Genomic DNA, 19,690 nt, shown 5'->3' with positions numbered 1-19,690 from the left:
CCTTATAAGGGTCTCTAACAGTTGAGGATTGTGTGGTTCATATAGATCTGAATCTGGCTAAAGTGATTCATGAGAAGTGGAAAGAATCTGTAATGGTAGGCTTCTTTTTGTAAAGAGCTCCTTTTGTATCAATTTTGTCACCTTTGCTCTTCAATAAAATCTGTTATATGAAAGAGTTTTATTGAATTTTGACTTTGAGAGAGAATGAACTTCTGTGACTTAACAGTTTATTGATTTTTACCTCTTTTCAGCATTTTAGGTTATTTCTAGACTGGTTAGATTACATAATTAATGATGAAGCTCAGTATATTGAATGTTTTTTAAGGGAGTCATAGTTTTTCCTCCCTAAATTAAAGACTTGCTGTACTGATGGGTTAAATTTCAAAAACAAAAAAGTACAGTGTAACAACTCTGTAATGATTAATTAAATGTCAAAAACTTTGAAAAATACAGCATAATAACTCTTTAAGTGGAAGAAAATAGAGATGTAGTCATACTTTGTAATTTTATTTATCTAATTTTATTGTTTTACTCAGATTTTAGCAAGAACGATTGATAATTTTACAAGGAGAGATGATTTCTAGAGAAAAATAATATAATCTTATTTTCTAATGCACCCTCCTTTGTCCATCCCCTGTTCTGTATTTGTGTTTAGGAGCGACAAAGACAGGAAGAGGTATCCTGTGGCAAGTTTATGCGAGGTAAATCACTTATTTTTTAATCTAATGATCTTGTCTTGACATTGTAACTTGGTATGTGTATGAATTTTAACTCATTTTAAGCATACTTCCACAAAATGTACCTAAGAATTTTGATTTGCAAATAAAGTTCTTTAAAATTTGTTTTATTTTTATAATGAAGAAGAAAAGACCCTATAATACTGTTTAGCTTTCATGAGTGCTGTGGAACACATAATATATGCTCTAATAGTTATAGTCAAGGTGTTTCCTATTAAGATTTCGCTCTGAATGAAAGAAAACTGTTCTGGTTTGAGAGCAATAAAAGTATCCATGGGTTTAATTGAGAGGATCATTGAAATATTACTTGGTTATTCAAAATATTTCTTGATGTTACTATTATTAGAGCACAAAAGTCAGCCTGCTTTTTTGGTATATCTGCCAAATTGAAAATACTCGATTCTAGAAGACTTCTCTTTTATAGCATTGTCCTCAGTGATTAGTGTAGGGTGGCAGACCTGTTAATAAGGGTCTTCCTTGTGTATATGAATTCCTCCATATACTTTCGTCCACTCCACCCTGGGACTGCAGGTTGAAGAATCTGAGGATGTGCTTTAGTTCAGACCTGTGCTTGTGTTGTAGCTTTAAGAGCTGAAGCTGTTTGAGAGCTAGAGGTGCCCAAAGGGTATCACGAGTTGTGTGAATGACACTATCCACTGTTTTTTCACTTTCTAGGAAAGCCAAGAAATGTAACAGAATGTGTCGATATCCCTTAGAAATGATGGCATATCACACATTATTTAATCCTTTCCTTGCATTGCCTATCAGTTGCTCAATTGGGTGCCTCCAGTGGGCTGGTTACAGATTTGCCAAAATGTTGATCTTTTCAGTCCTTGGAATGGCTGAACAGAGCTCACCAGAGATGCTCTAGGTGGTAACTTTGAGCTGGCTGCAACTTCCTGTGTTTAGCATGTATGTGTCACTATTTTCTGTGGGCCGATGTGGTATGGAAAAGAGTGGGAAGCATTGAGTTGATTTAGTGATACCCAGATCATGACTCATTTGAAATATTCCTACATTTACACATCATTTCTTGCTTGCAGTTATATGAAGATGGATTTGAAACTTCAGAATTGCATTATATTTATAAGCTAAAAGTAAAAACCCATGTTTCCTTGGTCTCTCTGAGATAGATGTAACAGTGCATAATGCTTAATTTGTATGTTTTTTGTTATTGTTGAGGGTCTGACACTATTTATGCTGCTTTTATAGATCCTTCCATGGTTGGGCATATTGGTCTTGATAATACTGAACAAAAGTCATCTCAGAGAACAGGCAAAAAATTACTGAAGACTTTAGCAGCTTCTCAAATGCTACCCTTATTGGATCATTGGAATACTCAAACTAAAAAAGTATCACTCAGAGAAATAATGTCAGAAGAAATTGCCTTACAGGAAAAACACGATTTGGTATGAGTTAGTATAAATATTACGTCTCTGTCTCTGACTCTAGATTGATTATGTATGTTTACTTTGTGATTTTCATTTGATTTTATATTTCCTAGTTTGGAATCTGTTTTTAACTTGATTGAAGTTAATGTTAAAATTGAAAAATGTTTTAAACATAGTTTAAAGCTGGAGGTTTTTGCTTCTGGGAAATTAGTGGATATTCTATAACAGTAAACCAATCCATGTTAAATCTGTTGTTTTAGATTTAATTTTTTAGGTGATCGAGCTGCATAGTTCTTAGCATTTTAATATTCATGTAATTTTTAAGTTCTGGAAACATGAAAGAAATCTTTCATTTAAAGATAATTTCATTCATAAATTAGTAATAGGAAATGTTTCTCTTGCTTATTAAAGAAGTGTCCATCTTTGAAACAAAATTTTTTCAGGAAACTTTTAGAAACTTAACCATTTGAATTAAAAATATATACCCTTATCTAACTTTTCAGTTAAACAAGTTCAACCAGAAACTTCATTTCACTTTGAACTTTATATACATTTTTTTTTGTTTCTTATTTGGTGTATCTAATTATGTAAAGCTATTAGTGAATTTGGTGGTTTCCTTTGCATTTGTTCTTCTTAGCCTTTTTTTGAATTCTGCAAAAAATTAGTATAAGAGGATTTAAAAATCAGAAGAGAAAAGACCTTAAAGGTTATTTAGTCCAATTCTCAAGGGAAAAAAAATAACTCGTAGATGGTGATCTTAAAAACACTTTTATTTTCTTTCTTATTCATTTGACTGCTTAAAGGAACACCCTCGTATTTGAAATACATAGAATTGGTACAAAAGAAGAACGATGGGATTACTCTACCTTTATATTTAATTTCTCTAGTTATCCTATTAATTAAATTGGAAGTATGCATTCTTATCTTTGCACATTTATATAATCCAAGGAACAGTCTCTTCAGTAGGATTTTATAATTTAGTGTTGTTCAAATATCCTTTTTAACTTATATATGTAATAATTAAACAAATAGATTTTCTTAAAAACATAGGGAAAGCCTAGAACTTATGTCCAGATGGTGTGACACTTTTTGTTGAAATGCCATTTTCCATTACTGAAACTTATATTTACAGTTCTAACCTGCTTTTTAATCTCTCAGTGTAATAGTGAACAAATGAACGTTTTTGACTTCCCAATTTAATGCACTTTTCCCCCCTTATCAGTAATTTTTGTTTGCCTTTGTATGGGTAACAGAAGCGGTATTATTTTGGTCCAAAGGACTCCCCCTGAGGTATTACCCCAGGAAGGGAATTTTGTGTGATGCCTTCTCCTCACTTTTTGTCCCCAAAGGAGAAATACACTTTGTATTTTTTTTAAAATAAAGAATATAAAATAAACTTTAGGCATAGTGTATGAATAGAGTAATTAATTGTGTCATAAGTTTTCAGTTTTTTGAATTTGAAGTTTTAAAACTCTGTGACCTGGTAGATTGCTAATAAATCTGATCACTGAATATTTTAGTAAGTTCAGATATAATGCATATTTTAAATAAAACATGAAATATTTTTAATCTTTGAGGTAGCTGTTCATCACTCTGTTGACATAGGCCGCGACCAGCTTTACCCGTCCATTCTTTCACTGGTCAGATGGTCACGTGCCGTGGTTCCTCTTCCATTGTCATTTGGTGTTATAAAAATGGCCTGAATATGGTTAGGCTTCAAAACCAGGAACTAGTCTAGGATCATCCTAGACTTATGCAATTTTTATATTTAGGAATTTTCAGTCACCTTTGACATTTTATAGGAAGTTATTTTTCAGACATTAGGAACTTGGTAGCAAACCAATATTTAGTTATATCACAGTGTCAACAAATTATCTTAGAAATCACTTTAAGAATGTTAACCATAATCCTGGCTAGGATTAAAATAGCATATTTTATGAAAATTCTTTTGGCTTGGCAATTTGAGCAGGTCCAAATATGACTTGTAAAAAAACTAACAATTAGTAATAATTCTCATACAGTTATCTTGAAGTAAATGTGCTTGTGAAACTTAAAAATTGTGAATTTTAAGATTTTCTGTCAGCCTGAATTTGCAACTTATTTGTACATTGTAGTTTCTGCCCATTGAGGAAAATATGTTTTTGAGGACGTTGTTCACAGCATCACTCAGTGTCATGACACAGTGTCAATTTCTCCCATGGGTCCCTTTTACGAGGACCCACGGGAGAAATTTCTCTCAGGTCTCAGTGCCAGAAAAAGCTGTACTTCTCCTCAGCAACTGGTTGGTTTTTATTTTATGGACACTGAGAACCTTTGTTTCCCCCTTTGCTTTGGCCACTAGGAGGCTCAGACTGAATTTGTGGCCCACCTTTAGCAGTTGTACAGGATTCTGTGGCATGCATTTACATACGAATTTTACTCGCTAGCTATTCTGTGTTCTTACCTTTATTTGCTCTACTCTCTGACTTTTTCATTTAGTTATGTCCTGTTTTATGTAATATGATCCAATGTGTTGGGTGTGTATATGTGACACTATGTATGTATATATATACATGCTCACATGTGTATGTGTGATTGTGTGTATGTATTTATGAGCAGCTTCAAATACTTTGTAAAAATAGGATATAAATAAATAGTGCAAGAATACTTATATTACTAATTTCAGCCTTTAATCAGTGAAGAAAGTCTGATTGCTTTTAAATTGTTAGTCTTTCTGCAACAAAGTAACCATGCTTTTGGATCATCATAATTAGTATTATAAATTCCATTTTAAGGATGGTTCTTCTGTCTTTTTTTGGTTTTGTTTTAGAAAAGGGAGGCTTTCATGTTTGAAAAAGATTGTGCCACTAAACTAAAGGAGAAGCAACTCTTTAAGATATTTCCAGCCATTAACCAAAATTTTCTAGCGGACATTTTCAAGGACCACAAGTGAGTACTAGACTGTCCGTAGTTTGTACTGTGATGTCATTGAAAGTATGTGTTATACATTATAATCTGGTATTTTTCTGATAGCAGAAATAATATTGGTATATTATAAATCATTTAATGGAACGTACTCATACATAATGTAGAAAATGAGCAGTTTCTGGCCACTGGTTTATATGCCTCCTCAATTTTTTTCTCATATAGTAATAGTACATACAAATGTGTATACATACATGTGTACCTCTTTGCTTTTGTGTCTACATGCAAGTACATATTTCACCAAAAAAGAGGTTGTGTTTTATGTACTCTTTTGTAGTAGTTTTGCTGGTATTTATTTTTCCTGTTTATCCTTAGTGATCTGCTCTTTTCTTTTTAAAGTCTGTGGTATTCTTCAAGTATTCCATGGTATTCTTCAAGTGATTTCTTAAATCACTCTTATGTATTTATTTATAAAGATTTTATTTATTTATTTTTAGAGAGAGGGAAAGGGAGGGAGAAGGAGAAACATCAATGTGTGGTTGCCTATTGTGCGCCCCCTACTGGGGATGTGGCCCACAACCTAGGCATGTGTCCTGAATGGGTCAAACTGATGACCTTCTGGTTTGCAGGCTGGCACATAATCCACTGAGCCACATCAACCAGGGCCACTCTAATTTATTTAAATTGGCTCCTATTTATGGACTTTTTGACTGCAAGACATATTGGAAACTGTGTGCACTGAACATCCTTGAGCAACATACATCTTTTGCATGCATGGGTGAATACTATTGTAGGCTAGTTCCTAAAAGTGAAATTGTTGGTTCAGTGTGTTTTCAATTCAAAATTTTTATAACTAATGCCAAATTTTCTTTGACAAAAGCTTCCTGTGTTAGTTATTTGCACTAATAGTGTAACCTGCTCTCCGGATAATGAGAATCTTTAAAAAATTTGCCAATCTGATGGGAAAAATATTTCTTTATTTAAATTTTTGTTTCCTAATTATTAGTAAGGTTGAATAATTTCATTCATTTCTTTTCTATTAATTGCCTGCTTTTTGTCTTTTTTGGTTATTTGTATTTCTAGATCTGTGAAAACTCTATAGTAATCTTTGTCTATTAATGTAGATTATAATTATTTTTCCTGCTGTGATACTTACCTATTAACCCAGTATAGTCACTTTGGTCATATACATGTTTTAATTCTAATGTTTTTTCAGAAAATCTTTTTCTTTATTGTTTCTGAGTTTTATGTTTTTAGGAAGTTTGTTCTGTATCAGTATTATATAAATATTTTCTTCAGAGTTTTTAATTGTTAAATATTCTTAATTTAGCATTTTATTGTATACGGTATGAGGTAGAGATTTATGTGTTCTTCCAAATTATTAACTGGATGAACAGATCATCTTTACCCACTCATATTAGGTGTATCACTAATATTTACCACATTCCTAAATATACATTTTCTTTTTTTTTGCCAATATTTGCTGTTTACTTTAAAATATTATTCATTTATTCATTAATATAGTTTATTGATTATAGTTGTCCCAATTCTTCTCCCTTTGCCCACCTCTGCCCAGTATTTCCATTCCCTCCAGCAATCCCTCCCCGTAGTTCATGTCCATGGATAATGCATATAAATTCTTTGGCTTCTCCATTTCCTATATTGTTCTTAGAATTCTCCCTGTCTATTTTGTACCTACCAATTTGTACTTTTTACTCCCTGCACCTTTTCTCCCATTTTACCCCTTCCCCCTCCCAGCTGATAACCCTCCAAATGATCTCCATTTCTATGATTCTGTTCCTGATCTGCTTGTTTGCTTGGTTTGGTTTTTAGATTCAGCTGTTGATAGTTGTGCATTTGTTGCCATTTTAATGTTAATAGATTTTCTTTTTCTTATATAGTTCCCTTTAACATTTCATATAATAATGGTTTTGTGATGATGAACTCCTTTAGTTTTACCTTGTCTGCGAAGCACTTTATCTGCCCTTCCATCCTAAATGATAGCTTTGCTGGATAGAGTAATCTTGGATGTGTAGGTCCTTGCCTTTCATGACTTTGAATACTTCTTTCCAGCCCCTTGCCTGCAAGGTTTCTTTTGAGAAATCAGCTGATAGTCTTATGGGAACTAGTTTGTAGGTAACTGTCTCTTTTTCTCTTGCTTTTAAGATTCCTTATCTTTCATCTTGAGTAATGTAATTATGGTGTGCCTTTGTGTGTGATTCCTTGAGTCTGACTTCTTTAGGAATCTCTGAGCTTGCTGGACTTCCTGGAAATCTATTTCCTTTGTCACATTGGGGAAGTTCTCTTTCATTATTTTTTCAAATAAGTTTTCCATTTCTTGCTCTTCCTCACCTCCTTCTTGGCACCCCTATGATTTGGATGTTGGTACATTGGGAGATGTCCCAGGGCTCCGAATTTTATCCTTTTTTTAAAATTCTTTTTTCTTTTTGCTCTTGTGAGTGAATGCTTTTTTCTTCCTTATGTTCCAAATTGTTGATTTGATTCCCAGCTTCATCCCCTCTACTGTTGGTTCCCTGTAAAATTGTCCTGTATTTCTCTTGTGTCTTCTTCATTTTGATGGATCATTTACCATTGAAGTACCCACTGAGTTCCTTGAGCATCCTTGTAACCAGTGTTTTGAACTCTGTATCTGTAAGTTGCTCATCTCCATTTCATTTAGTTCTTTTCCTAGAGTTTTGTTCTATTCTTTCATTTGGGCCGTATTTCTTTCTCCTCAATTTGGCAGTCTCCCTGTGTTTGTGAATTATTAGGTAGAGCTGCTTTGACTCCCTGTCTTAGTGGTGTGGCCTGTTGTAGAAAAGGCACCTGTAAATTTTGTGGGGTGGTGCCTTAGGTAATTGCCAGGGTGGGGCAACCTGCTTCACTGCTCTGTGGCTCTGTGTGGGGGAGGGCTTGGAGAGGGGACAATGCCTCTGCCTGGCCTCTGGTGATTGCCTGGGAGGAAGCTGTCTCCTGGCACTCGTCCTGTTGCCAGTCACTTCACTTTCTCCCCTTCTTCCCATATGTCACTTGTGCCCTTCCAGTTGTTGCTCTGGTGCTGAATCCCAGAGAGGGTGGGTCTGAGTGAGTCCTAAGTCCATTGTGAACCCTTTAAGAGGAGTCTCTTGAGAATCCCACAGTTTCTTCCACCAACCCAACCCCCACTGATTTTTACAGCAAGAAGTTATGGGGACTTATTTTCCTGGTGCTGGAACCCTGGGCTGGGTGCTCTGGTCTGAGGCTGGGATCACTTGCTCCAGAAATATCCTTCCTGATTTTTATCCACCATACGTGAACATGGGACTGCTAGTTCCACTGCTTCTCAGTGCCACTCCTCGTCTTTGTGCCTCTCCACAACTCTCCATGCCTCTCTGCATCTCTGCCCCTCCTACCCACCTGGATGAATGTGGCTTCTTCATATCCTTGGTTGTCAGACTTCCATAAAGCTTGATTTTCTGATGCATCTGGGCGATACTTATTTTGTAGTCTAGTTGTAATTTTTGCTGTACTTGTGCATGGAGACGAAGTGTGTTTACCTATGCCTCTATCTTGGCTGGAAGTGTACTTTAAAACATTTTAATTCCAATGGGTATGGCCTGGTGTCCCATTGTGTTTTTTTAAAATACTAAAAAAATTTTAAATTACGGCTGACATATATTATATTAGTTTCAGGTATATAATATAGTAATTAGATATTTATATAATGTAGGAAGAAGTTACTCCAGTAAGTCTAATACCAATTTGGCACCATACATAGTTATTACAATATTATTGACTATATTTTCTATGCTGTACATTTTATTTTAAAGACTTTTCTATTCCATTGAACTATTTGTTTGGGCCTGAATTTCCACCGTACTGTTTTAATTGTTGTAGTGTTATAGTGTGTTTTGATGTTTGGTATGTTAGGAATGCTTCTGGTTTGAATAATACTTTCATTTATGAATTTTTAAAGTTCTTACTTTAGCTAGAGTTTTAAATAGCTGCCTTCTTAAGAGTCTTTTGAGACTCTAAATTTTCTCTTTAGTTTATTAGTATATCGTCAATCACAATAATGGATTTTTGGAATAAAATGTACTTTACCTTCAGATGTTTATTTAATTCAGTAAAGGAATTGATTTCAGGATTTTTGCAACAGTAATTAAATGTGATTATTCTTCCTGTGGTATTTGACAAGACTGCTGTTTTTCTCTGTGCCCTGGAAAGTTTGAATAAATTAGTACCTTGAGTGTTCTAGGATTATGCCTTTTCAGGGAGAAGCTTTTTTAGAACCTTTCACTGTCTTTTTAAGATTATTGCTTTATTCAGATGTTTGTTTTTCAGTCTTTTCTGGTAATTTGTTTTATGTAAAATCATTAGTTTTACTTTGGTTTTCAAGTTTATTATTGTTAAGTGGCATATGATACTTTTATAATTAAAAACATTTTGCAATTGATCATATTCCTTTTTTTCCCCCCATAACATTCTTTGTGGGGGGGCTCCACCCACAGGCTCCCCCGCTCCCGGCCCCCATGAATGATAATAAGTCTACCAAGACATGATCTGCTTGGGGAAGAAAGGTGGCCAATCTCTCAAAGGAGAAGGGCTAGGAGCCTTTTCCTCAATTGGCTTTTATTGGGTTTAATTTGCATAGGAATACAGGGCGTATACATAAACCTCATCGATCATTGTTAAGCAGTAATGATCAAACAATAGATAACATTAAGAGAACTCTGAGGGCTTATTCTGAGTCAGGGTCAGATAGCTAAAGGGCCATAAAACTTTGGAGAAACAAACTCATTTCATGCTCTGACCCTTATCATTTAAATTGAAGGTATTAGCAAAGCAGGTTTCACAGGATTTTATGCATTCTTTCTTAGGCCTGATTGCCCCAGGGAACCTGCCCTTTCCAGCACAGGGCCACACCCACCTCCCGCATTGTTTCAAGCTTAAGTCAGGCAGAGGGAAGTAAGGCAGCCAAAAGATTAGGAGACTTCTTGCAGACAGAATGACTCAGGCTATGTCAAAGCCGAGAGGCAAGGGTCCATTACCCCCTTTTTCTATAGCCTAAGTCCTTCTCTGAGGGTCCCTTCGCGACCATGCCTGTCTTAGGTCGTCCCTCCTTTGAGGAATCTTACCCATCATTTGCTAACCAGTTATCCATCCAAGGCCAAGCAGGGTGAAGTGAAAGGGGGCAGAGGCAGTGCCCCTTCAGAAGCAAGGAAGATAAGCATTGTCTCCTTAGTGCCTTATGGTCCCAAGGTCATTTTACTCAGCCTTAGTCACAGGGGATTACAGCTTCTGAAACCAGGCAGGGCGGTTCCCAACAATTGTTTTCTTCATTTTTTCTCTGTTTTGCTGTTTATTAGATTGGCCCTTTTAAAGAACAAGTTCTTGGTTTACTGATCAAAGATTTTTGTTTTATGTTCTCTAATCATTGTTATTTTATTTTTGATGATTCCTTTTTATTTTTTATGGTTTCTTTCTCAAAATTTGTTGAGATATTTTAAACTGGTTAGTTTGTTTCCTTTTAGTCTTAAATAACAAATACATTTAAGGGTATGAATTTTTCTTTGTGTAGTATTTTGATTTTGATAATACAGTATTGCCATTCTCATTATTTTCTCAATAATCTCTAATTCGGTTTGATTTTATCATTTATCCAAGAGTTTTTAATTTCCTAAATGGTTTGATGGCTTTGGTGGTGGTGGTAGGGAGAGGGTTATTATCTATTTTGTTTGATGTATTGAGGTACAAGATGTGGCCTGGAGAATTCTAGTTTTTGAAATTTGAGATTTTCTTTGTAATTTAATACTATTAGTGTTTATACATGAAAGTGCTTTTGAAAAAGAATAATCTCTTATTCTTTGCTGAGTATGCAGAGTTCTAAATATGTCACTTAAATCGAGTTTTTTAATGGTATTATTCCAATCCACAATTACCCTGTTTTTTTTTTCAAATACAAGCAAAAGTTTATTTAGAAAGTCAGAGAGAGAGAATGAGATCAAGAGCACTCCCTATTTATTTATTTTTTGCTACCTAACCTGGTATTTTCTTAGTTATGTGTTAAAATCTCTCAAGGGGCTGGGAGTTACAGGTGTGGTGCTGGCATGTGGCAACCCTCTCCTTTGGGGACCTGGGGGAAAGATGACCTCATGAGAAACATTCCAGGGTTAGGGCCCCCTAGGTAGGGTATGGGACGGGGACTGAGTGAGGAGTTCTTGGAAATACCCAGTGTGATTGGTCAGTCAGGCCCTTTAGGGTAGGTTGCCTCTACTAGCCTGCCAACATCTGGCTAGTTTTAGCAACAGGTTCAGCTTATGGTAAGAGGGGAGGTTGGTTCAGTTACTGCAGTGTATGCCTGAGATGTCATCTCTTAGGGCTGTACCCTTCAAACACCACCAGTGGTGGAGACTGGCTTCCAGCCCCCATGAGCCAGATGATTTTAAGAGCTAGTTAGGATGTGGATAATTGTTGGCAGCTTCCAGCCCCTAGAAACTCTTTTGTGAGTTATGTTGAGCATATCTGAGACAGCAAGATGAGAGAGGGCTAAAGGGGAAATTGGTAGTCCCAAATGGTGCTTCCTCAAGGGTTGTCTTTAATAATTTGAAACTAGGAAAATATCACATTATTTTGGATATTAGTTATCACATTTCAAAAATATTTCTTTTTTTAAGTATATTTTATTGATTGTGGGGTTACAGTTGTCCCAATTTTTTTCCCTTTGCTTATCTCTTCCAGGTACCCTTCTTCCCTCCAGCAGTCCCATCCCCACTTAATTCATGCCCATGCATTGCGTGTATAAGTTCTCAAATATATTTCTTAGTGGTCATTATCTGGCCATTGGAAGAAATCAGGGTCATAAATAGTCTGAAAAATGAGTAGTATAAAATTATTTATAATTTTCTTTGGAATGAATGTTTTCAGAGAAAACATGAGTTAACATGAGTGTTTCAGATGTTTGTCAATTTCTAGAATTTCATACTACAGATAATACAGTATCACCATGAAAACATGCCTGAACAATGTAGGGGTGAGAGGTGGGATAGTGTTTAACTTTTTCCTTTCTGTATCCGGCTTAGATTTCTTTGACTAAAACCCTATGGTGTAACTAAAAAGTGATGTTGAACACAATAAAAATACCAGTTTAAAGATCTATTGTCTGTGTTTGATAATTTAAGGAAACTGAAACCCTGTGTGAATCCAATAAGGGATTTACAAAGTATTAGGTGATAAGATGAAAGGTTTTTTATAGATAGTTTACCTGGAATAAAAGATCAGAAAATTAATTACCAATATGTAGCTTTGGTATACATTTTTGTATAATGTAAATTTAAATCCTTGCCTGAGGATTGTATTATTGATAATAGAGAAAGGGGGCAGGGAGAGAGACAGAAAGAGACATTGATGTGAGAGAGAAACATCAATCAGTTAGTTGCCTTTTGTATGCGCCCTGCAAACCCGCAACCTAGGCGTCTGCGTTGACTAGGAATCAAACCTGCAACATTTTAGTGCACGGGAGGATGCTCCAACCAACCCAGTCACCTGGCCAGGGCGGTATTCATTTTTAAAACCAGTTTTGAGAGCCTGTACCTTGACAGTTTCTCTTTTTGGTTATTCTTGAGTCTTTGTGATACATGATGAGCTTTTAATTTAATTTCAGTGTTTAAAACTTAAAAGTGAGTCAGTTTTTTGTCTCTGAAATGTTTGAAGGATTGCTTATATAAATGTTGCCACATAACTTTTATTTTCATTTATTGACATTATATTTGTACTTAATGTCTCTACAGCTATTCATTAGAACACACAGTGCAATTTTTAAACTGTGTTTTTGAAGGAGACCCGGTAAAAACAGTTGTAGCACGGGAGTTTGTTCACCAAAATGAGAATGTCACTTCTTACACTGCACAGAAGTCCAAGGAGAAAAAGGTATAAAATTACTTATTTTTTCCTATAATGATAATTGTATATAGAAGTATAATTGGATTATTGAGATAATTTGATGATTATTTCTCACCATTTTGACTAGATTGGGAATTTAACCACCAATTGCATATTTGGTGTGGGATGTTTACTGAAAATAATGAATTTATAGCTGATTGCTTTTTCCTTCAATGTCATTGTCATTGTGTACAAGCACTTGAATTTCTGTAACTTTCTGTGTACCTGCTACACAGCAGAGTATGAGGCTTAATTGAATAGCAGTGGGGTTGTGATATGATGGGTCATACATAGGCTATAAATATGTGGGCAGAAATATTTAACTCTTTGAGAAACTGCCAAACGTTTTTCCAAAGTGGCTGCACTATTTTACATTCCCATCAGCAGTGTATGAAGGTTGCAATTTCTCCATGTCTTCTCTGACACTTGTTATTGTCAATCTTCTTGATCATAGCCATCTTAGAAGGTGTGGTGTTGTCTTAAGAGTACCTGGGATTTGTTTAAATCAGATTCGGTAAAACACTAAGACATGGAGATATCATAATGGAAGAATTTTATTATATGCTCAGATCCCTAGTAATAAAAGGCCTGGCCTGCCACCCAGGCTACATGGGGAAGCACCAGGGTTGGTCCGGAGCCAGAGTAAGCAGGGAAGAAATGTGGGCAAGAGACTTTTTTGTGGTTTCTGTGGGAAGAAATGGGTAAGGCAGGGTAAGTAGGTTTAGGACTGACTAGTTTGAATAATTGCAGTAGGCTCTGGGGCATGGGAAAGTTTGTCCTCAGTTTTCTGGTGCCTGGCTTAGGTGACTAGGGTATGTTGATGGTGGCCCAGAGGGTGAGAACCTCAAAAGGAGGTGATTTGAGATACGGGCTCTAGATTTGTTGGTTTGCATATGTAAGATACACTAGCAGGTGAGTTGTTTGCTATCTCTGGGAATTCATTAACACCAGGGTGGAGGTGGGGTGCTGTTTCTCCAGGGGTTAGCAAAGCCCCAGATGTCAAAGAATCAGAATTCAGGAAATAAAAGAAATGGTTAATATAGAAGTGATACCTCATTTTGATTTTGATTTCCCTGATGACTGGGAATGTTGAACATCTTTTCGTGTGCTTACTGGTCATTTGTTTATCTTCTTTGAAGAAATGTATATTTGTATCCTTTGTCCGCTTAAAAATTTTTTGGGGGGTGTAAGAGTTATTTATATACAACTTACAAAATTTCCTCCCATTCAGTTGTCTTCACTTTTTTTAATGGTGTCCTTTGAAGTACCAAAATTTTAAATTTTGATGATGTGCTGTCATATCTAAGAAGCCATTGCCCAATCCAAGGTCATGAGATTTTTACCTATTTCTTTCTAAAAGTTTTATAGTTTTAGTGCTTACAAAACAGTCCTTTGATCTGTTGTGAGTCAGATTTGTATATGGTGTGAGATGGGGTCCAAGTTCATTCTTTTATGTGTGCATGTCCAGTTGTCACAGCACCACTTGTTGCAAAGACCCTTCTTTTCCCAATGAGTTTTCTTATCCCCCTGTTGACAATGCATTGACTGTAAGTTTATTGCTAGATTCTCAGTTCTATTCCATGGATCTGTATGTCTGTCATTATGTCATTACCACACTGTCTTGATTACTGTAGCTTTGTGGTAAGTTTTGAAATTGGGAAGTGTAAGTTTCCAACTTTGTTCTTTTTTTAAGATTGTTTTGGCTGTTATGGCCCACTTGCATTTCTATGTGAATTTTAGGATCAGCTTGTCAATTTCTGCAAAGAAGCCAGAGGGAATTTTTATTGGGATTGTGTTGAGTCTGTAGATCAGATTGAGTTGTGTTGCCATCTGAATAATACTGTCTTCCAATCTGTGAGCATGCAGAATCTTTCAATTTATTTAGGTCTTCTTAATTTCATTCAACAGGGTATTATAATTTCGAGTATTAAGTTTTGCATCTTTTAAACTTTATTTTTAAATATTCTAAAAAATTAATATTTTTTGATGCTATTATAAATGGAATTATTTTTTTAATTTTATTTTTGTATAAGCGCATAGAAATATAATTGATCTTATATATTTATCTTCTAATAGCTTTAGGGTTTAAAATTTTTTTTTATAGGTCTCTATCATTCTGCTATTCTTATTAATAAGACTACTCAGGAATAATGTATATGCTCCATTTTTTCTTTGAACATTTCACCATCACTTAGTTGATATATAGGACATAGGTAGTTTTGATATTCATGTGATCTGTTAGTGCTGTACATGGAGCAGGAACCAAGTGATAACACTGATCTGCACTCATCATGAATAGAGAGGCGCAGTATATTATAAGATGCAGGGAGCGTGTAAGATGATGATGAGGCCTGGAAGGCCAAACTGGGAATGCAGATTACTTCTTTTCTGATAATAGAGCAACGATTTGTGGATCACTGTGGTGATAGAAGAGGTGATGGGGAGAGGATATACTTGCTCAAAGTTGGAGATAGTTGGAAATGTTGGGATCAGGAAAGGGGTTTCATGAGTTAGTTATGTGACTGCTGGCCAAAATGTAAACTCTCAGTTATTTTGGAGATGATTCTCAGCCTTTCTCACAAAATGTAGGCAGATCTTACAACACTGATAAAAATCCTCTGAGAATTGTGAGCAGAAAAGTCTATCTTTGATGTCCCAGGACTTTAAGGGACCACACAGATACTGATTTCAGGGAGTATCATGGAATCAGTAATGTTTTGGTTTATCTGTTTTCAAGAAACTAACATTAAAATCTGTGTTTTATTAATACTACTGCTTTTCCCCTTAGTCTTTAATAAAATTCATGATTTTGTTACCATAGGAAATGATTTTATTATTATAGTACATCGTGCTTTCAGCGGAAGTAACTGGTACTAATTAGGCGAATTCTTAGGAAGCATGTATTCCACTTGGCCCTTGTTAATGAAGTTATAGTAAACCACATCACTGTGAAATAGGTACAGGAATAAATCTTAGTTTTCTTTCAAAAGAGAGGAGATATTTGAGAAAGCGCTTCTCTTTGTATACTGTTTTTTTCTTTTTAAAAATAAGAAACGAAGGATCTCTTCCCAGAAATCCAAATGTAATTTGCATTTTTTACTATGAACACCAACAGAGACTCTATTGCTATGAAGTATTTATGTTCATAGTGTTAGTCACTGTGGGCTTTTCAAAGGTCATAAAAAGTGTTTTTATAATCCCTTCCCCAGGATGCAAGCCATATACTTGTACAATATTTAAACATTAATATGAAACAAGCTTGTGATTAAGTATTGGTGAGAGTGACATAAGGATGTAGGTTCTATGAATATTCTGTGTCAGAGAGAGCCTTGTGTTCTTTCATAAAATAGCTGGATATTTGTTACAAAAGTAAATTGTGTATTTATAGATTTTTTACTGTGGTAATGATTAGGAGTATGGTGACGCCTTTATTTTATTATTCTCTCTCTTTTTAAAAAAAAAGTTTCTTTAACTCTTTCAAGCCTTTAGAATTCTAGGGGTCGTCCTGGCTGGCGTGGCTCAATGGATTGAGTGCCAGCCTGTGAACCAGAAGATTGCCAGTTCGATTCCCAGTCTGGGAACATGCCTGGGTTACAGGCCAGGTCCCTGATTAGGAGCGTGTGAGAGGCAAGCGATCGATGTATCTCTTGCACATCGATGTTTCTCTCCCTCTCTTCCCCTCTCTCTAAAAATAAAACAAACAAATATATAAATAGAATTCTAGGGTTCAAGTAAGAAAAAATGAGTGAAATGAGTGAAAAAGTATACAACTAACTACTGTTATATATTAAACATGTTCTTCCCAACATTTCTTAGCTTCTAAAGTCCATTCATAGGCAGGAAATTTAAAAAGTATTTTTAAAAATCAAATTAGCAGTGTATATTATGTAATACATACTTGTAATATTTTATAATTAACATAAATTATGAAATAGTTAATTGTCATTTTATTAAAAGATTGTATTATAGAGTACATTATAATTATAATCCTTGATAATATTTCTAATTTAATGACATTTTTCAGCTTTTAGAAATTTAACAAGTAACCTACATTATTTAATTTACTTTCAATTAATTATGTCAGAAAAGCATGATTTGTTTAAGAAGTTGAAAATTACATTTTTGGGAGGATTTTGGATTTCAGTATTCATAAAATGATCATTAAATTACTTGGTATGGCACCTGGTACTTGGAATTCTTTTATGGTTTTAAGAAAATCAACTCAAGCTGTGGCTGGTATGGCTTAGTGGATTGAGGCCAAGAGGCGACTTCTCTTCCTGTCTCTCTAAAAATAAATAAATAAAATATTAAAAACAGAAAAAGAAAATCAGCTCAAATCATATAATTCCACCCCACACCCTCCCCAATGGCATGCTAAGAAGCATTAGCTTGTTGCTTGCAAATATCATTTTGGGGAGTGGGATAAATGGAAGCCAAATTGGATATAGAAGTCACTATAGTTTACTGTTTTTTTTAATACTAACTTTCGATAGTTTAGAGACATTTGGATGTACTGTATAAGAATTTCTTCAGAAAAATGAATCTTCCATTTGGTGGAGAGCATTGAGGCAAATTTGCATAATTACTTCTATTACCTTGTGTTTTAAGTTAGTTACTTTTCCTTCTTTAATATAAGGGTTTATTCTGGATAACAATTGCTTAAAAGATAATTTTCCAAAAGTTTAGAAAGTCATCACTGTCATAGTAGCTAGTTGGTGGGCAGCTGATTGAAAACTCCTATAAATCCACTTACAATTTTTACTGCCTACCAGGCGTGGTCGCTACACATGCCCTTCTGGTTTAAGAAGAATATTACTCAATTATTTTATTGATTGTTTTTAAAAATTTATTGGGGTGAAATTGGTAACTAAAATTATATAGGTTTCAGGTACATTTCTACGACACATCATCTGTAAATTGCATTGTGTGTTCACCACCCAAAGTCAGTCTCCATCCATCACCATATATTTGACCCACTTTACCCTTCACTACCCTCCCTAACCCCCTTTTCCCTCTGATGGTTACTATTGTCTGTGTATGAGCTTTTTATTGTCTTATTGTTCATTTGTTCCTTTAAGTTTTATATCCCATATATGTGTGAAATTATAAGATTTCATTGGCCAAAAGCCAATTTTTGGCTTTTTTATAAATCAGACTTATTTCGCTTAGCATGATATTTTCAAGATCCATCTGTGTTGTCACAAATGGCAGTATTATGTTTTCTTACGGCTGAGTACTATTCATCGTATATATGTCAATCTCTATCCATTGACACTTTGGTTGTTTCCTTGTCTTGGCCACTCTGAATAATGTTGAAATGAACATAGGGGTAAATATATCTTTTCGAATAAATGTTTTCAAATTCTTGGGGGTAGATACCTAGAAGAGGGGTTGCTGGGTCATGTGGTAACTATTCTTAATTTTTTTAGGAACCTGCATACTGTTCCATAGTGTCTGTACCAGTTTACGTTCCCACCAGCAGTGAATGAAGGTTCCTTTTTCTCCACAGTCTTTCCAACATTTGTTATTACAAATGTCTTTTTCATTGATAATAGCTATTCTGAGAGCTATGAGATGGTGTCTCATTGTAGTTTTGGTTTACATATCTCTAATAGCTAGTGAAGTTGAACATCTTTTCATATATCTGTTGGCCATTTGTTTATCTTCTTTAGGGAAGTGTCATTTTAGGTCCTCTGCCCATTTATGAGCAGATTATTTTGTTGTTGAGTTGTATAAAAAACTATAAATTGAAATATGCTATCCCTAGCCCAGACCAGTGTGGTTCAGTTGGTTGGTTGTCATCCTGCAAAGTGAGGGGTCTGTGGTTCATTTCCCACAGAGAGCACATGCCTGGGTTTCTGGTTTGGTCCCTGGTCAGGGTGTGAGCAGGAGATAGCCGTCAATGTTGTTGCTATGTCTCTCTCTCTCTCCTTCTCCCTCCCTTCCGCCCTCTCTAAAAATAAGTAAATAAAATCTTAAAAAAAAAAAAAAAGAAATATGCTGTCACTAAAAAAAAAAAAGTAAGCGAAAAGAAATATGCCATTATTACCTTTAGTGACTGGACCCTTTGAATGGGTTTACAAACTAAAATTTGAAAAATTCTGCATTAGTCACTAAGTGCAGGACTTAACTAGATAGATACTGGGGAGATACGTCTCTTTTCTAAGAAGAAAGATGAAAAATAGTGGAGCCTAGTTTTTGTATATATTTTTCCGAAGGTAAAGCCTGTATTTTCTGCTTTCTCTGTATTGTACTCAATTGGGTAATGTCTTACAGGCAAAGAAATTGAAAGAGCCCGAAGATACACCAAATGAGTCATCCTTCCAGGATTTTGAGTACCCAGACTATGATGACTACCGGGCAGAGGCCTTCCTGCACCAACAGAAGAGGATGGAATGCTACAGCAAAGCAAAAGAAGCTTATCGAATGGGGAAAAAAAACGTTGCCACATTTTATGCCCAGCAGGTAAGGAGGAAAACTGATTATTGTTTTTTCCTTTGTCGCCTATGATGTCTGAATAATCTTGAAGCAGATACTTGTATTGTGACTAGATTAAGTTATCCTGGGGAATGTAGATTATATAAATAACATAGGTATTTTGATATATAAGAAATGTATGGTTCTGAGAATTTCATCTCCTTTGAAATTAAATGCTCAATTTCTGTGGTTGCTTTTGCATTTATAGTTTACATGAATTATTGTTTATTTTGAGTGTTTATTTTCTTTTAGGTTAGATTC

The 19,690-nt window shown here is 35.1% G+C and overlaps 1 protein-coding gene across 7 annotated transcripts in view; it reads left to right on the top strand.

The window, feature by feature from the left end:
• Nucleotides 1-19,690, top strand: part of N4BP2 (NEDD4 binding protein 2) — a 212,197-nt gene that overhangs the window by 178,396 nt on the left and 14,111 nt on the right. For all 7 annotated transcript variants that reach the window (XM_045182825.3, XM_024573702.4, XM_045182824.3 and 4 more), the window contains 6 exons: nucleotides 10-95; nucleotides 656-701; nucleotides 1,950-2,146; nucleotides 4,938-5,056; nucleotides 12,802-12,940; nucleotides 19,229-19,417. In XM_045182825.3, the coding sequence (XP_045038760.2) occupies nucleotides 10-95; nucleotides 656-701; nucleotides 1,950-2,146; nucleotides 4,938-5,056; nucleotides 12,802-12,940; nucleotides 19,229-19,417 (776 nt within the window). The remainder of the gene's footprint in view (nucleotides 1-9; nucleotides 96-655; nucleotides 702-1,949; nucleotides 2,147-4,937; nucleotides 5,057-12,801; nucleotides 12,941-19,228; nucleotides 19,418-19,690) is intronic.

This window comes from Desmodus rotundus, chromosome 4 (assembly GCF_022682495.2).
Source record: "Desmodus rotundus isolate HL8 chromosome 4, HLdesRot8A.1, whole genome shotgun sequence".
NCBI classification, from domain to species: domain Eukaryota; kingdom Metazoa; phylum Chordata; class Mammalia; order Chiroptera; family Phyllostomidae; genus Desmodus; species Desmodus rotundus.
This window is presented reverse-complemented; position numbering and strand designations above follow the sequence as displayed.